Source organism: Elgaria multicarinata, chromosome 3 (genome assembly GCF_023053635.1).
Source record: "Elgaria multicarinata webbii isolate HBS135686 ecotype San Diego chromosome 3, rElgMul1.1.pri, whole genome shotgun sequence".
In the NCBI taxonomy this organism is placed as follows: Eukaryota; Metazoa; Chordata; class Lepidosauria; order Squamata; family Anguidae; genus Elgaria; species Elgaria multicarinata.
In genome coordinates, this window is record NC_086173.1 from 145,796,086 (window position 1) to 145,813,616 (window position 17,531).

The 17,531-nt window shown below is 46.6% G+C and overlaps 1 protein-coding gene across 2 annotated transcripts; it reads right to left on the reverse strand.

The window, feature by feature from the left end:
• Window positions 1-1,842: 1,842 nt before the first annotated feature.
• Window positions 1,843-15,561, reverse strand: LOC134395915 (zinc finger protein RFP-like). 2 transcript variants are annotated; one of them, XM_063122159.1, is made up of 7 exons: window positions 14,548-15,561; window positions 11,408-11,503; window positions 10,128-10,358; window positions 8,228-8,250; window positions 7,286-7,401; window positions 5,487-5,543; window positions 1,843-3,269 (listed from the first exon to the last, which is right to left on the reverse strand). In XM_063122159.1, exons 1-7 carry the CDS (start codon window positions 15,511-15,513, stop codon window positions 2,689-2,691), a joined length of 2,070 nt encoding a protein of 689 aa, XP_062978229.1. In that variant the 5' UTR covers window positions 15,514-15,561; the 3' UTR covers window positions 1,843-2,688. The 2 variants fall into 2 exon arrangements, with proteins under 2 accessions (XP_062978229.1, XP_062978228.1); XM_063122158.1 differs by having other exon boundaries at window positions 11,408-11,521.
• Window positions 15,562-17,531: the final 1,970 nt, after the last annotated feature.

Below are 17,531 nucleotides of genomic sequence, written 5' to 3' on the forward strand. Positions count from 1 at the left end.
CAACCCCTTTTTGCACAGTAGATTAAAAATTTGAAAGAAATGGAAAATGTGAAGAACAAGGGATCTGTTCTTAGTCGCCCCACTTGAAATATCAGCTATGAAGATTGGGCCTGTGGCCTACCTTGCCAGGCTGTTTACAAGAATCAAATTACTGGGGAAGGCACATGGGCCTTGCTACCGGGGTTTTTGTTGGACAGAATGATCAGTCAAGCAGCCATCTGTCTTAAGGCCGTTCATCAGGGCCGTTAATCTTGAGAACATGTTTTGCAGCTGAAGGTGGGAACCTTCTCTCCACACAGAGGGAGGGGGAACCTGGAGAGCTTGCTGTTTGGGGAGCCAGCCACCCCACCCCTAGTTTTCTTGTAGGCATAGCTATGGGGATTGCCATGATGCACTGCTGAATGTCAAAACATACCATTTACACTGCTGTCTGTGGCCACAATGACAGATGTAGGGATCCACCTGGTCTCTCATGCTGTTTCAACAGCTACATGGAAGTGGATTGTCTGGAGATTTGAATTTTGCTTCTCATTGATACACAGCTGCCAACCAACTCTACCCATTCACATCTGTCAATCCCAGGAAGACTATGGAAGTCCTGAAGCAGTGTTTGGTATCATTATCGCTCTGGATCCTAAGGCACAACCTGGGGGTGGCAAGTATTCTGAGGATTTGAAATTGTGGATACAGCCCATTTTAGATAGGTTTGCACTTTCCTTAAACAGATTTACTGTCTCCGTTGCCTTCTTGGACCCAACCCTACTTTTTTATGGGCAGGCAGAGACAGTGGTCAGGAGCACCTTTTATCAGCTACATCAGTTGCTCAGACTAGCTTTGGTTATTCATTCCATTCATTAGAACCAGCATGTTGCAGTGGCTAGAGTGTTGGACTGGGAGTCAGGAGATCCAGGTTCTAGACCCACTTGGCCATGGAAGCTCACTGGGTGACTTTGGGGGAGTCACAGACTCAGCCCAACCTATCTCACAAGGTGGTGGTTGTTCTGAGGATAAAATGGAGGATTATGTATGCCACCTTGGGTTCCTTGGAGGAAAAAAGGCGGGATATAAATGTAATAAATATATCCTCAGTAACATATGTGCTGGATTACTGCAACACATTCTTCAAAGGCAGTGGGTTGAAAATGCAACTGTGAACTGCTTAAAGATTTCATTATATTAAGCAGTATAGAATAATGACCGAAATGTTATGTTGTTGTCTTCGTCAGCTACCAGTCTTTTTCCCCGTTCCCCTGCACTGCCCTCGCCCAGGCTCAATCCAAAGTACTGGAGCTGATGGTTAAGGCCCATAATCCTCCCCATTCCAGGTGACCCAATGGAGAGCAGCCACAAGGCAAAAGAACCAGTTCCTTAGTCCATGCTAGCCGAAATGAAGTGGAATAGCAAAGCGAGACAAGAATATGCAGTAGCAGCTGTAATGTTCAGCTCTCTTCTCTGATGCAACTGCCTGCCATCACAGTGGCTAGCAAGGCAGGCAGACAAAGGATGTAATCAGCCATTGAGGCCCAAAACCTACTATGTACTCATTCCCTCCCCCAGGTGGTGACCACATTCAGAAGCAGGCAGCCCAGGGACTAGCCACCATCCCCAAGGGCACTGGAATTTGACAGATGTACCCTATGTACTTTGGAATGTTACAATCCATACTGGTATTGAGTTCCAGAGACACCTAGGTGGTATCTCAAAGGCTTAGAGGAGACCCACGTTTATGGAATAAAGGTACGTGTCTGAGCAGTGTTGTCACCCTCAACCCCACCCCCCCATACTCAGCCTGGAAATGCAGTAATGGGCATTTTGCCCATTAAGAAAAGTAAGACACCCCAAAACTAGACAATGAAATGTATTGAAGAAAACACTACACACATTTTGGATTGTTGCTATTTACATTATGTAGCCATCTCAATTATTACCCTAGGGTTCCTGACAGAAGCTTTCAATATATTTCACCTTTAGGAAAAATCAGATTATTATGGCACAGATTTGTTCATTTCATCTCCTGGATCAACTTAGACACAGAAGAGTGAAATTAAGCTTCAGAATAAGCCAGCTTAAGAGAAAGGATGAAAAGCTATCTGCACAAAAAACTCCCATATCCATAAGATCTGGTGATGTTCAATTCAAGATAATCGCCTCTGTGCTAGGGATGCCCACAGCCTATGTTATGGTATTCAAAACACCTTTTGCCATGAAAAGTAAATTTGCAACCATTCCTTCCAATGGAACATAAGCTGCTAGGTATTAATGCTAAAATGCATGCAGTCATTTTTTAAAAAATGAAATAATAAAAAGTTAAATGTGAACTGATTGAAAATGCAGATAAAATTTTAATAGCTAAAAGTTTTTCCAAATTGAACAAGTTTGAGCCTACTACTAGAAAGGGGTCATACCAATCCCTTATATAAAGAAGGATGTCCTAACAGCGATGCTATTTTTTCAAGGCCTATTTAATCTACTCTTCCCAGATCTTGTGCTATACCCTAGGGCAACGTCATAAGGCCTTGGTGCAAAGGAGAGCAGTTCTGCCTCCTCATAATCTCCAATAGATGAGCAAAAGTTTTTGTTTCTTTAACATTCCATTTTCTTGCTCCCAAATAGCTCAACTCTCTGCTCTGATTCAGCGGGTTTGAGATCTATCGTTTCATTTGCTGGGCTCACAGAAAGAAATTAAAATCATGGACTCAAGATGTCCATTTCATGGACCCCAGTTGGATATTTCACCCCCATGCGTCTCAGAAATACAGTCTGAGCTGGGAACCCTACCACCCACAGCAATGGGTGGGTACGCGCCCCATTGAAAGAGGCTGGTGGGAACGTGAAGATGGGGTCATCAGTGTCTGCATCGGTAAAGGTCACACACTCCCCCACGTAGTCCAGGGACACTCGGATCCTCCTTGGGTGCTGGCTCAGGGACAGGGCAGTCACGGGGGACGTGAGAGCCCAGTGTTGGCCCTTCCACAGCCCAACAGCCCAGATCCCCTCCTCCGGACTGAAGTCCATCATCCCCTTCTTCTTTGAAGGATCTCGGGTGACCCCCACTGCCCAGAACTCCCCATCACCCACTTCCAACTCCCAGAAGTATCTCCCAGAGGTAAACCCATCACAGCCCAGAACCAAAGCCTTGGAATCCAATCTTTTGGGCGCATCGGGGACATATTGCAGGGCAGGCAGCCTGTGTCGGAGTTCATCACACCCCATGTTTCTTTGGTCCAACGACAGAAGAGCACTTGGTACATCTGCATCGAGAGCCGCATCTGCTCCAAGAAGAGAAGCAAATTTAGAGGGAGAGGAGACGGGGCCATTTCTAGACACCTCAACAGCTTCCATTCCCTACCGTAGCTTGTTGTTCGCTTTCTCTTGCTTCACATATCTCAATTTTGCTCTGCAACATGGGTTGCAGATCACTAGCTATGTTTTTTTGGCAACAGCTCTCCAAACACTCTAAACAGAGTAGCAAGTAGAGGTAAAAATCTGCCACTGACTGACTGAAGCTCCTGGAAATTTCACTGGTATGGTAAGTTTTTGAGGGTACTAAGAATCTCCGTGGGCAAGTGCACAATGACATACTGAACCACAGAATTTATTTGATTATATTTTTGATTGCCCCTCTATTCAATGACCTAGTTTGCATGCGATGCTAAGCCACTACCATTTCATCAACTCGTGGGGCTTCACAGCGTGCACTAGCAGCCATTCTGAACATGCAAGCTACAGTAAGCACGCCGTGGCTTGTTGTGACAACATGGGTTATGCAAAGGTTCAGCAACCTTTGGATAACTCTAAAACAACCCATGGCTTACGTATTCAAAATGGTGGCTGGTGCATGCCACGAAGACTGGCAGGTTAATTAACCCACATTGGCTTAGCACTGCATATAAACCAGCCCAATGAGTCCTCAATATCTCTACTTAAAACAGGGCTGAGCAATTTGTGGCTCTCCCCATGCTGTTGGATTGCAACACCCATCATCCCTCACCAATGGCTATGGCTGTTGGGAGTTGGAGTGCAGCAACAAGTTGAGGGCCACACGGTGCCCACTTGGGAGTTAAAAGGATCCTGGGTAGCAGGGTTGGGAAAGACCTCAGTCTGAGGCCTTGGGAGAGCCACTGCTAGTCAGAATAGCAGTGTAAGATTAGCCCTGCTATTATGGACTAATCTGATGCTCCAGCCAAGCAATCAAAGACCACCATGCCCTGCAATCAGAGAGCAGCTATACTGCACATCAAATGGCCCTAGCTGACACGCGAACGTCAATCAATCAATTCTTTATTCGCAGTCAACAGACAACTGAGACATCATTTTCAATACAAGTATAAGGGCAAACATAATAAAACTGACCAATAAGACAGGGTCTATAAAATACCATTTTAGGGTGAACAGGCCATCATACATGATCCAGTGAAGATGGCCAAGCTCAGACATTTGGCCACCACCACTGTGATTAGTTTGTTGGTATCTTTAAGAAGAATGAGCATAAGAGACTCTATAGAGCATCCTGGAAAGGACGTATAGGATATCCTTTCTTGCCTCTTAGTAATAGCTACATTGAAAAAGGGCATATGAAATCAACTCCACCTTGGCTTTGTTGAAAGGGCAACTTCTATTGTTCGCTCAAATTTTGAGGTATCTTCCAGCAAGCAATTTAGAGGGGAGGACAACAAACCTTCCTAAAATGAATGCCCTTCAGTATTTAGGAATATTGAGCCACCCCAGATAGGGCATTCCACTTTTACATGGGAGGCATGAAAGACCAAGTGATTGAGGGTAACAATCCTGGTAATCGATGTCCCATAACCACTATTTATAAAACAATTCATTAAATGAATTATTAAACACAGCATTCCATTTCTCAGTCATGGATCTGTGCATATCTGCAATCTGATGGGATCTTAGGAAAAAATTAGAAATGCAAGTGCTAGCTGCCTAAGAATCAAGAAATAAAGGGAAATTTGGGCAAAGCTTTTAATAATCTGACAAGGTGTTCTATACCCTGCACTTCTCTCAGCTCCTAAAACTTGGATTTATGACTGTAACACTGTTCCTCCTTCAGGGGCCTAGAAATACCTAGTCCCTTGTCAAAATACTCCACAATAGAGTGACACGTGTGGGATTTCTAATATTTGCAAAATCTGCATTATCTTGGCCCAAGATGCCAAGAACAGAGATCAAAGAAAGTGATGGGAAAATATGAGGGTTACAAGTGGAATACTATAATGTTTGGATCCTCTTTTAAAAAAAAATCCTGAATGAAGCAGGGTGATTGCACGATAAAAGCCTCATCTGGAAATACCCCATTGTCTCCACTGGGTTAAAAATAAGCAATCACTTTGTACGCTGGTGCATTCAAGGCTTTCCCCTCCTTCACAAAACATTGGTGACATTTCCATGTGGATGTTTGAAAAAGCTTTGAAAGCTAACCAAGAGCACAAAAAAATACTTACAAACTCAGAAATGCCACCATGAAAACCCACCTTTATCATTCAGTGTTTTCACAGTCTCTGCTTTCTCCATGGCATATATCACATTATCTAGAGAAAGGAAATAAATTTGAGATTTTAAAAAAAAATCCCCCAAACTTACACTAGAAAACTTGTTTAGGGCCATGAAGTGGTAGCTGACCACTTCGACCTTGATTTCTCACATCAAATCTCAATGTGCTACTATAGCACTATTCTTCTTCCACAGGAGAATGGAAGCTATCCGAGTTGATGCAGCTTGCTTTAACAGGAAAGAGTGGAATTCAGTGACAAAGTGATCCCCTGCCCCCAGCCGCTTTCTGCAGAGTGGCCTCTAAGAGCTGAACTTCCATACTCACCTATTAAACTCAAGATGTATTTAAACCCATTTTCTGTTTTTTCACCAGCCGTTTGCTATAGTTTAAGTTACCTCCAGCTCTTTCCACCTCAGACCACCATCACATCCCCCAGGACTCATACTTCAACACAGCAGCTAAAATGCACTGCTCTCATCACCCATGTCCTCAAAGCACAACCAATGACCCAGTTTGTGGTTAACCCATGGTTTGTTTGTTGTTGGATTAACACCCCAGTTGTTTAGCCATTAAACAACCCAGTGCTCTGGGTTTGTGTGTTACTTTAACAACCAACGACCCAGCCAATCATCGGCTGTTGATTAAAAGCGGAAGAAAGAGGTACGCATGAGACCGTGTGCATGCTCATTCTTCATGGCAAATTGTGGGTTAATTAACTCACGATTGCTGTTATGTGCAAATGGTACTACTGCAGTGAAAGAACTTAAGGAAAGCCCTAAACGAAAACATTACATTTGCTGATTAATTCCCTCTTCTCCCAGATAATGCTCAACAGAACTTAACTGAGGGCCTAATTCCCATTAGCGCAAGAGGCCCACGAGGGTGCTGTTTGTGTCCTACTTATGAGCTTCCCATGGGCATCTGGTTGCAAACTGTAGGAACAGAATGCTGGACCAGATAGGCATTTGTCCCGATCCGGTACGGTTCTTCAGTTTCTGTCAATGAAGTTACTGGATCAAGTTGCTAACAGAGGGCTACTACTGACACAAAGAACATTGGGATTAGTTCACTGCATTTAGATTTGGGCTAAATGAATTCAGGAAGCCTCGTTTCCCCACCCCACCAAGACGGAAATGTTTCCCACTTTCACATTCCAAGTTCAGACACCAAAGAAAGACGGAACAAGCTGAACTCACACTAATACTTACTATTGCTATAGTGGTTTAGGCAGAGGTTTAAGGTCTCTTCCCTGTAAGTAATCCTTATAAAATCCCTATAATTTTTGAAGTTGTAGTATCAGAGCCTAGCATTATTAGTACTATTTCCTATTCTAAAATGGGCAGGGGGAGGTGTAAAGGCTGAAAGAGTGATTTGCGCAGGAGCCATGCAATGAGTTCACGGCTTTCATCTCCTACGTAACATGTGCCCTTAACCAGCTCTTGCTAAAACCTGCTGTTTTATTTATTACATTTCTATGCTGCCCAATAGCTGAAGCTCCTTGGGCAGTTCACAAAAATTAAAACCACAAAATACAGATAAAACAGAACATAAAATATAATAGCATTTTCCTTGTGCCTCACCACAGCCCAGTGCCAAATAGGTTCTTACCTGAGCTGGCTTTCGGTGAATAGGGTCAAATGTTTAAAGACAAGAACTCAGTAAATAGTTAGCAGACCAAATTTGTTAGGATGCATGAAATTTTCAGACACTAACCAGCCAATTTAGACCTAAAAATCAGAATATAAAACTCCCCCTCCTTCCTTCATTCCATTTTTGTACCTTGGAATTTATTTAGCGTTTCCTTCACAGCTACCCCTTTCCGAGAGAAGTAATCCAGTCTCTCTTCTAGCTTAGAAGAAGCTTCTTCAGATGGCTGAAATTGCCCTGCTGAACATCTGCATTTTTAGAGAGAAAAATGACATTCCTAGTAAAAAAAATATCCGTTTTTTTGGGGGGGAGGGGGGAGTTATTGGCCTGGAAGTATTGCTATGCTGGCTCCAAGGAATGAAGCGGACAGAGAATTAAGCCCTATTCTTCCATCATCTTTGCTCATCTGAGGGTTTGGAATTTCAGAGAGCTCCTGTCCCCCATGTTCTAGAAATTCTAAAGCCCAGTTCAAATTCACGACGAGGCAAATGCCTGAGGGGCAGAACTTAGTTGCCATTAATGTCAGTCGAGCAGGACACAGGCAAACCTCACGCACAGGGCACAATCCAGCAGGAAGCTCCCCCACACAGCTATTTGCTTTTGTGATACTTGCACTGGAGAACTCATGGTGGATTATGTTCCTTGTTAGTTAGAACGTGGGGTGGCCATTTGGAATTTCCTATCCCAGGAACCAACATGCTCTAGGGCTGGTCCTGACTGCATAGATGCTGCTCTCTGTAACCAACAACCAACGGAAGCGGCTCTCCACCACCACCTTTGCTCCTGCTCCAGCATGTAAAGCCGTTATGTGTCACTTTATGGAAATGGTGTCCATGTGCCACTTTGGGCTGCAGTTGTTCCCGGACTGGAATGAGCTTTCTTTGGAGGTCCCTGGAAGCAGAGGAAACTCAAGGCTGCTTTGGGCTTATGTTCTATTGCAGTGGCTTAGTCAGAGGAGAAGAGCAACGACGCCACTTCTCTAGGTCTGGTGACGTGAGCAGAACGAGGATTGGGTAACCACTTGGGGTAGCCAGAAGAGGGGGGGGCGGAGAAAAAGAGGAAAGAACCACTTACCTTCCCATGTTTTTTTTGATGTCCTAGAGGAGGGAAAAAAGAAAGAAAAAGGAGTTGAGCCCCACCATGTTTTGCAACAAGCGTGCGTCACAGGCTAAAGGGGAGCATGCCCCTGCAGCCCTGACTCAGGCTGCAGAGGACTCCGAGAGCGCTGTCAAAGGCATGAGGGTGGAAGCTTTGGTCTAGCCTCTGGTGCTTACCAGGCAGGGGTAAAGTAGCCTGCCCCCCCAGTCACCCTCGGGCTCTTACCTGTGATCCTAGAGGAGGAACATCTGGTGATTGCTCCAAGACAAGAGGTGGGGGATGCTCCGGTTACACACGGGAGCCTTCGGGCCACGTTGCTCTCCCTGGCGCTGCAACTGGTTCTCTGAGGAGAAGGGCTGCCCTAGTGTTTTTAGCAGCCTTCTCCTCCCCGAACTGGCCTCCCACCCTTGCGGCCGGTGAGCAGGCTGGCTTTTTAGCCCCCTCCAGGGCCTGCCCACCAGCTGTGTCTTGTCTGGATCCACCAGCTCCTTCCCTCGGCCGTGCCGCCCGCGTGACCTCTAAAGCGTGCTGTCTGGCGGGCACGCTGCTTCACTGCCGAAGGGGGAGCGCACCTGACGTCAGCCCAAGAGAAGCAACCGCGCCTTGCTCCCAAGAGCCCAGGCCCAGAAGGAGAGACCCCCCCCATCCAGGGGGGTCCCCCACAATTCCCCATCCCAGGAGCACTGCGTCTCTTCACCATCACCCGTAGTGCCTCAGAGAGACTCTCTGCACGTCACAGGTTACCTAAAAATCTTGTCCTTGTTGCTTGTGATCAAAGAGCTGGTTGCAAAATAATTAAAAAAAAAAAAAGATTCTGTGCCAAGAGATCAAGTGCGCAGGAGGTGCCGCTCGATTTTAAAAAAACAAACCAGCCTCCCATCCTTGGAATAGCTACACATGATGTTCACCACGGAGTGGACCACCACAGGAAGACCCTAAGGAGATCCCAGAAAATGCAGGCTTTTTTGCAGGCACACATACCCCACAACTCCATTTGTTTTCCTCCTAAAAAAAAATTCCCACCTGTTCACTGCAGACACAAGTTCCTTCCCCCCGCCCCTGTACCTTTTACGGCATGCACTCATCAGCTTTATTCCAAAGGCTGAACGTTTAAGAGCGGCCTCTAATCCAGTCCCATAACCACAGCAGCACCCCAAGGACCCAAACACCCTTTAAGAGAGAACCAATATTAACATGACTGTACGTACTAGAGGTCTGCATGGCAGCCATACCCGATCTGTCCCGGCATGAACCTGAAGGAATGGGGTCATCCAGGCCAGCTTCTCAACAGCCTTCAGGTCAGGCTGAAGGACCTGGAAGTACATCTGCCAACAGCAGAGCGCTATGGTGTCATAGCGTTCCACAAGGGGAGGAGCGACAGAGTTCCAGCTGTCCCTCGCAAAAGGCTGACAAGAGGACAAGCTGAGCTAAAGAGGCCTCCCGTCATCTTCTTATGGAATATGAGTTGGGCAGCATTCCATAAGGCTGGGGACAATGGAGCCCTGCCCCCTCCATTGGACTGGCTGTGATCCCTAATGAACAGCCGCACCACCTAGAGGGACCAATATCAGGACCTGGGCACGTTGAACAGCTGACGGGGGTCCAACGCAGGAGAGCAGCTCTGATGCCAATCGACAGCTCAAGCCCCACCCCCAGATGGCCACACCCCACCAGCATCTTGTACGCACACAAAAAGATCCTTCTGCCAATTGCAGCAGGGAGCAGGTCTAAGCTCAGCCTTGTCCATGCGTGTTGTTGGCCAGGATGTAGCAACCCCGGATGCCAGGAGCCCCTAACCCATTGCCAGGCTCCACTCGAGGCCAAAGAGAAGAGAGAGAGAGAGAGAGAAAGAGATCTGTTAATAGCAAAGTCTCACCTGCAAAAATTCACTTGCCGGCTGTTTACATTTCACCTCCATCTCGGCAATCACGTCACCAAGACGGGAAAGCTCTTCCGAGATTTGGGTGACCATTTCTTCCTTCTGCTTCTCTATTTCTTTATCGAGTTCTTCTAGCTGGGTCAGCAGGCGCTGCTCCTGATCTTTCAGAAACTGGTGCAGGTGCTCAAATTCAGACACAATCTCCTGTCTCTCAGCTTGGACCTTCTCCTGTAATAACCGCAGACAAGATGAGAAAGGAGTCGGGGAGTCCTTTCATGGGTGCACAAGAGAGAAATGTCATTACAGCGCTAAGTACAGTAATCCAAGCTAGCTGTTTGTATTGTTTGTATATTGTATTTTATATTATGCTTTTATACTGTTCGTTTTATATTTTGAATGGTTTTTATGGTTTTAATTTTTGTAAACCACCCAGAGAGCTTCGGCTATTGAGCAGTATAAAAATGCAATAAATAAATAAATTAAGGAACTGCAGAAGTGCAGACACAGAAGATATGGGACCAGAATAGTCTGGCAAGGAGGGCAGAATCGAAATGACCAAGGTGGGGTGAGGGACATTCTCTAAAGCCAACAGGAGTCTGCATCACCTCCCTCCCCTTCTCCCTAACATTATCCCATCATCCGCTGGCACTGTCTCCCTCCCCCTCCAGATGAACCAGGAGGTGCTGTTGTCTAGTTACCAACCCCTGGACCTGGCAAAATAGCCGCCCTGACTAGAGGATACAGCTACAACAGGGGCTGGCAGTAGAAACTGTAAACTGCTCAGCACCCCCTTGAGGGCTCTTATCTGGGACAAACATCGTATTCGCCCAACTTGTGGGACCCAACCGTGGACAGAGCGTGCTGCAGGATAAAATCAGAACATTTGTTCAGACTGTCAATTAGCTGTCACACAGCAAGGCGCTAAAACTCAGAAGTTTAGACAAAAATTAGGGTTGCCCTTTTATGCAAACAACTTAATATAGTGTTCCTTTAGAGTAGAACGTGAATTCAGAGTCCTCAAAAAAAGAAATAACTTCTCTACTGCTAATTATCTATAGGAGGCAGATTACTGCATTATTGTTGAGATCCGCAACATCAATAGTTTGGGTTCCAGAGCCTGTCATAGCTCAACACAGTTTTTTATCACATTGTAAGATGAGATGGGAATGCTTATAGCCTTCAAGTTAAAAGGAATGGGAATGTTTGAGAAGTGAACTACTATTGGCGGAAAAAACTCAAGCCCTCTGCTCCCATTCATGATAGCCAATGCCACCTACCATATATTCCTGAATTTTCATCTCCCCAGTCAGCTTCTGACTCCACAGTGTGTTCTTCTCCTGCTTCAGAAGGTCTAGTTGTGCCTGAACCCGCTCCTGAGCAAAAGAAAATGGCTTGAGATGGGAGGGAGGGGATTAGAGGCAGTAAGAGCTTGGGAGTCTTAGCATAGATGTGCAAATACAGCTCAGACAGGCAAGGTTGTCTTTTTGCCCCAACTTAGCTGAAAGTGTCACTACAAATAAAAGACAACATTCACCCAAAATCCTCAGCCCAATCTGGGGAACAAGAGGTCTGATTTGCTTAACAGTCTTGTAGGGTAGTGTGTACTCCACAGCCAAAAAGGAAAGAAAAATCAAATTCCATATGCTAAATGTAGGTATTTGCCTCTGCAGTGCAGAATAATAAAGCCCTTCTCCCTTCCCTCACTACTGGGAGTCCAGTCTGACCCCTCTCTGGCTTCCAAGGCTCCATAGTTGGCCACATACGTTCAGACCTCTCTCCTCCCCCATACAGCTAAACACTTCTTTAAAATAACCCATGTGCCTCAAGATGTTGATGCTGCAGCTATCAAACCCCACACCAGTAAGCAGGAAGTTGACTGATGCAAGAGATGAAAGAGCTTTGGCTAGAGCACATATGGATGCAAGAGCTGGGTGTATTCCATGCAGCCACAGTTCGCCACTTGTTGGGAGTTGAAAGCAGAGAAGTGAACCCTCTTGTTCTAGAGGACAACTGGTGGCTTCAAGCTTGCTATGCTGACCTGTATGAGTTTGTTTCTACCCTATCTTTCCCCCAAAGGAGTTCAACATGGTGTACATGGTGCTCCACTCCCATTTCATCCTTAATGACCTGGGTGAAATAGGTTAGGGTGAGAGAGTGATCAAAGTCATCCAGTGACTTACATGGCTAAGTGGGGATTTGAACCTGGATCTATTGAGACCTAGCCCAACATTCTAACCAAATGTAGCTCTTTAAGGAAAGCAACATGGTGGGCAAGTACACGAGAGAGGGCCTTTTCTGCAGTGGCCCCATAGCTCTGGAATACATTGCCATTGAGGGCCCATCAGATTTTTAGGAAGGTTCTCAAAACTTATTTGTTTACTCTGGCCAATTATGAGTGTGGGTTTTTTTACATTGCTGTTTTAAAGAAATTGTATCAATCTATTGTATTGTTTTAAGTTACCTTTGGAGGGCTTCTGCCCTGAAAGATGGCCTAGAGATATTTTAAAGAAGTAACAAATCCTCAACTAGCTGAGCTGTCACTGAAGAAAGCTGGCAGGCTCTCCTTCAGCAAGGCCTGGATATACACAGAGTTGGTGGACCAGCCTTTTGGATACAGAATGGCAACAAGTGTTTTGTCCAAATTAGGCATTTGGAGGATAGGTGTAAACAAAAAAGTTCTTCAGCCTGATAAGGCTGAAGTTGAATTTTCAGAAACTAACGCGTGTAAACTCCATGAAGTAAAACAAAAATGAATTTAAAAATGTGGCCAGAACATCTCCTCTAAACCCAATCAATCAAGAGAACAGAAGAAAATATGGCAATCAGAACAGACAGCAAAATAAAATGCAAATATCAACAGTTCCTACATGCTTACTATCAACAAGTTAATGTGTGTTTGGTTTTTGTTAGAAATCTATTTGTTGCAGATTTTATTTTACCAATTTGTATGTGATATAGCCAAGCTTCAAGGGCTGTATAGAGGGAGCACTACACTGAGAGGCAAAAGTAATACTCAGACACCTTCATGGTTTGATAAGAGGTTGGCTCTTTGGACCCAGAAGGAAGTAGGTAACATGATACATTGGTGAATACAAAAGAAACAGGGAGAGATCTTTTACAATAGTCTCTAACTTTCTACCCATGAAAGTATTAACATCTTCTTGACATTTCGTTTGAGGTTGCTAGGAACCTGTATTTGCAACCCTGCTCTCCTGTTCAGATGACACAGTAAGCCACAGTTTAGAATGTTGTGTGAACCATGACTTAGGCCCCGTTCAGAAGACACCTTAAACCATGGCTTTAACCACAATGGTTAAGCCAGAAAGCTGGGCTGTATTCAGAAGACATATTAAACCACAGTTTAACCACAGGTTAAAGCCATGGTTTAAGATGTCTACTGAACACGGCCTGGCTTTCTGGCTTAACAACCACAGTTTAAAGCTGTGGTTTAAAGTGCCTTTTGAACAGGCCCTTAGAATGTTGTGTCAAAGGACCATGGAGTGGGTGGGGGAAGTGAAGTAGCCAATGTAAGGTGAGTTCTTATTATTTATCCAAAAGTAAGCCTTACAAGGAGAATGCCCCTTACACTCTTTAGAATACACCTGCACTTATGTTCCCAAAATAGTACTTGAATGTTATTAGAAAATTGAGCAACCCTCTGATCCTACAGCACTGAACTATTTTACTCCTCATTGAGAGCTTAATTCCAGATATACTCCCATCAAGTGCGTGGCAGTTCTGGAATATCCCCTATATTACTAAATATTCACCTATAGCTTAGGGATGGTGTATCTTAACATTTGAAAAGCAATCCAGGAATTGGTCTGAAATGTAGACTGCAAGCCTAATCCTAAAAGCATTGACATGGAAGCAAGCCCCACGGAACCTGACAGCCCCCACCTGATCTTCAAGCTAAGCCAGATAATGCTGTTCACACAGCAATGAGCAACTGCACATTTGTTGCATAGAAACTATATATGATTGGAAACGATTTTATAGCTTGACAAACATGATACCATAGCATTTTATCTTCTTGCTGGTACAGCGTCACACTTCTGAAGTTTGTCTTCAGGAAGCACAAGCAAGGGCATGTGTTTTTAGACATGGTATCAAAAATGTGTTTGGCCCATCCTGTACCTACCAAAGCATATCACTTATCTAAGACCTATTCTTTCACCTGGTCTCTTATATCAATGCTTCAGATTCAACTTTGAAAAAACAATAATTACACCCCTAAAAAAAAGTTTAAAAGATCAAAACATCCAGGAATACAATGGGCAGCTATTCTCTTACTACCCCATTTTACAGGGGAGTTTGGATATCCAAGCATAAGGGGAGACTAGAGAGGGTGGCCTCTCTAAGGGGATATTTGCTTGTGGGGCTGATTTTAGAGGTTGGTCCGTTCGCTCCTCCTTACCCTATAGTCTCGGGCTGCCCTCTGCACGTGGAAGATGGTGTGAGCCCGGTGCTCCTGGGATCGATCGCAGTGGGCACAGATGGGGGTTTGGTCCTCCTCGCAGAAAAACTGGAGCACTTCCCGGTGTACGTCGCACAGCCTTTCTCCGTTCCCGTCTCCCGCTCCTCCAGTTGCGACGGGCGACCTTTTCGGGGGTGGCGTTGCCGCTACTGGCGTCGCAGGGGGGGCTGCTGCTGCTGCTGTTGCTGCTGGCGACGGAGGCGTGGGCGGCGCTGGCGTCAGGGACAACAGCGGCGGGGGAGGCGCCGCCGCCGCCGTCACCACCGCCGCTGTTGCCGCCGGTGGCGGAGGGGACGATACTACTGGTGCCGGTGCCGGTGGTGCCAGTGCTGGTGGAGGTGCTAGTGGCGGTGGTGCCACTGGGGTTGGTGCCGGTGCAGCGCCTCCTCCCCCGGGCGCCGAGTCCAGCCTCTGCCGCTTGGGCCTGTCCACCACCAGGTTGGCCAGCAGCGGCGGCGGCTTGATGGGCCGGAGGTTCCTCTTGCGGGCGGTGGCGCCGCATTCCAGGCAGGAGATGTTGAGCTTGGGCTCGCCCAGGCGCTGCCCGATGCAGGCCGTGCAGAAGTTATGGCCGCAGGGGAGGCACACCGGGTCCGGGCAGTAGACGCGGCACAGCGAGCACCAGGTCTCGCTCGGGCAGCGCGGGCCTGCGGGGATCTCGGCGGGCGTCGTGCCGGGCGGGGGCGAGTCCGGCGGCGACGGCGGGGAGAGCGGGCACGGCGGCGGCAGCAGCGGCGGCGGCAGCGGGCCACCCACGGCCAGGCCCGGGTGGCCATGAGGGTGCTGCTGGTGGGGGTGCGGCAGCTGCGCCTGCTGCTGCTGTTGCTGCGAGACCCGCAAGCGGCTGCGGAGGAGCCTCTGCTGCAGCAGCTGCTCCGCCGACATGCCTCCGAGACCACCGCTCATGTCGCCGGTCGGCCGAGCACTCGCGCGCGCGTCTGCCCGCGAGGACGGCACGATGCCCTTCCTGTGAGCGCCCCGATTGGACGAGCGGCGCCAGGAAGGAGGCGCCAAACCGGAAGCGAGGGAAAGATGGGAAACGTGACGTCGCTAACCCTTTGCGTGCTAGATGGGAGGAAGATAGAGCCGAAAGTGCCCTAGACAGGCGTTAAACTATAGCAACGACTCAGACCCATTCCGGAGCGTGTACCTGTATCAGCCTTCCCCAACCTGGTGCCCTCCAGCTGTATTTAGGGTAGTATCCAATGTTACTCCTACTTAGAGCAGACCCATTAAAATGAATAGGCCTTAAGTTAGTCGTGACGGAAGCCCCATTCAATGGGTCTACTCTAAGTAGGACCAATATGAGATACTCCCCTCGGACTACAGCTCCCATCATCCCCGGCTAGCATGGCCATTCCTAGGTTGATTTATATATTAGATGGATGAACAACTTGCGGCTCTCCAGATGGTTTGGCGTACAACTCCCATCATCCCTCACCATTGGTTATCCTGGCTAAGGCTGATGGGAGTTGTAGCCACCCCACCCCCAAATACTTCTGGAGGGCAAGAAGTTCCCTGTACAAGGAAGAAAGTTCCACTGATTTCAATGGGACTTTCCCGTTTACTTATCTAACGGAATAGCTTTGCACGGAAGGCACAAGAGAGAATTGAAAGAGGCTTCAGCGGGCTTAGAGGAGCCCGTTTCATCATCAAGCTTACAGTGCTTTGAAACTGCCGTCGTGGTTTTGACCGCCCCAGGCGCACACTCACATGCAGCGGGAGGGCCTGTGGGAATTGTTGTTCAGTGATAAGAGTTATAGGCCTGGCAGTCAAACACAACACCCAGCAGGCCTAATGAAGCTAATGCTGCCCTCCTCATTCTCTAGTCCAGCTTTCCCCAACCTGTACGCTCCAGCCATATTGGACTACAAATTCCCGTTTGTGGCCTTCCAGATGCATGATCGCAGCTCAAAATAGCCCTTAACACCTGCCCTTCATTAATGGCAGTCTGCACACTCCATAACTTCATGCACATACACGAATATGCTTATGCTAGGGTGACCATATTGAAAGGAGGACAGGGCTCCTGTATCTTTAACAGTTGTATTGAAAAGGGAATTTCAGCAGGTGTCATTTGTATATATGGAGAACCTGGTGAAATTTCCTCTTCATCACAACAGTTAAAGCTGCAGGTGCCCTGCCCTCTTTTAAATCTGGTCACAGTATAGCTGTAGTATAGTTCCTGCAGCTTTAACTGTTGTGATGAAGAGGGAATTTCACCAGGTGTGATATGCATACAAATGTTTTATGATGGTTTTAATTTTTGTGAACCGCCCAGAGAGCTTCGGCTATTGGGCGGTATAAAAATGTAATAAATAAATAAATAAACTAACTAACTGTTAAAGATACAGGAGCCCTGTCCTCCTTTTCATATGGTCATCCTATAACTTATGCACTAGAGACAGAGTAGAGAGAGTGTTGCTACTTGTGGGTGTTTTTTTTTTGAAGGTTTGTATGTTTCTGGATTTTTATTGTATTGTAATGTTTTAATGGATTTTATCATTTGTACAACACCTTGAGAATTCGCTTGACAAGGTGCCTAATCAATCAATATTCTTCTATTCCCCACTCAGAAATGTAATTTCTATAGCAGGGTTGGGAACCTCTGTATGTTCTTGGGACTTCAACTCCCGTTATCATTCACTATTGGCTATTCTGGCTAGGGCTGATAGCAATTGCAGTGCAACATCAGGAGCGCACCAGCTTGGAGGTTGCAATAACTGGTCCTACCGCCATCAGGAATCAAGTGACTATTTGTGAGCCATTGCACAATGTTAAGAGAATCCACAAGTTCATGTCACCCAGGTCCTTTGAACTGGAAACTGCTACTGAATGTCCAGGTCTCTTTTTAGTAATTAGGTTTTTAAGAAAGCTGCTTGGAGGACAGGATGGTGGTGGTCCAAACAGCTTCTCAGAAAGTT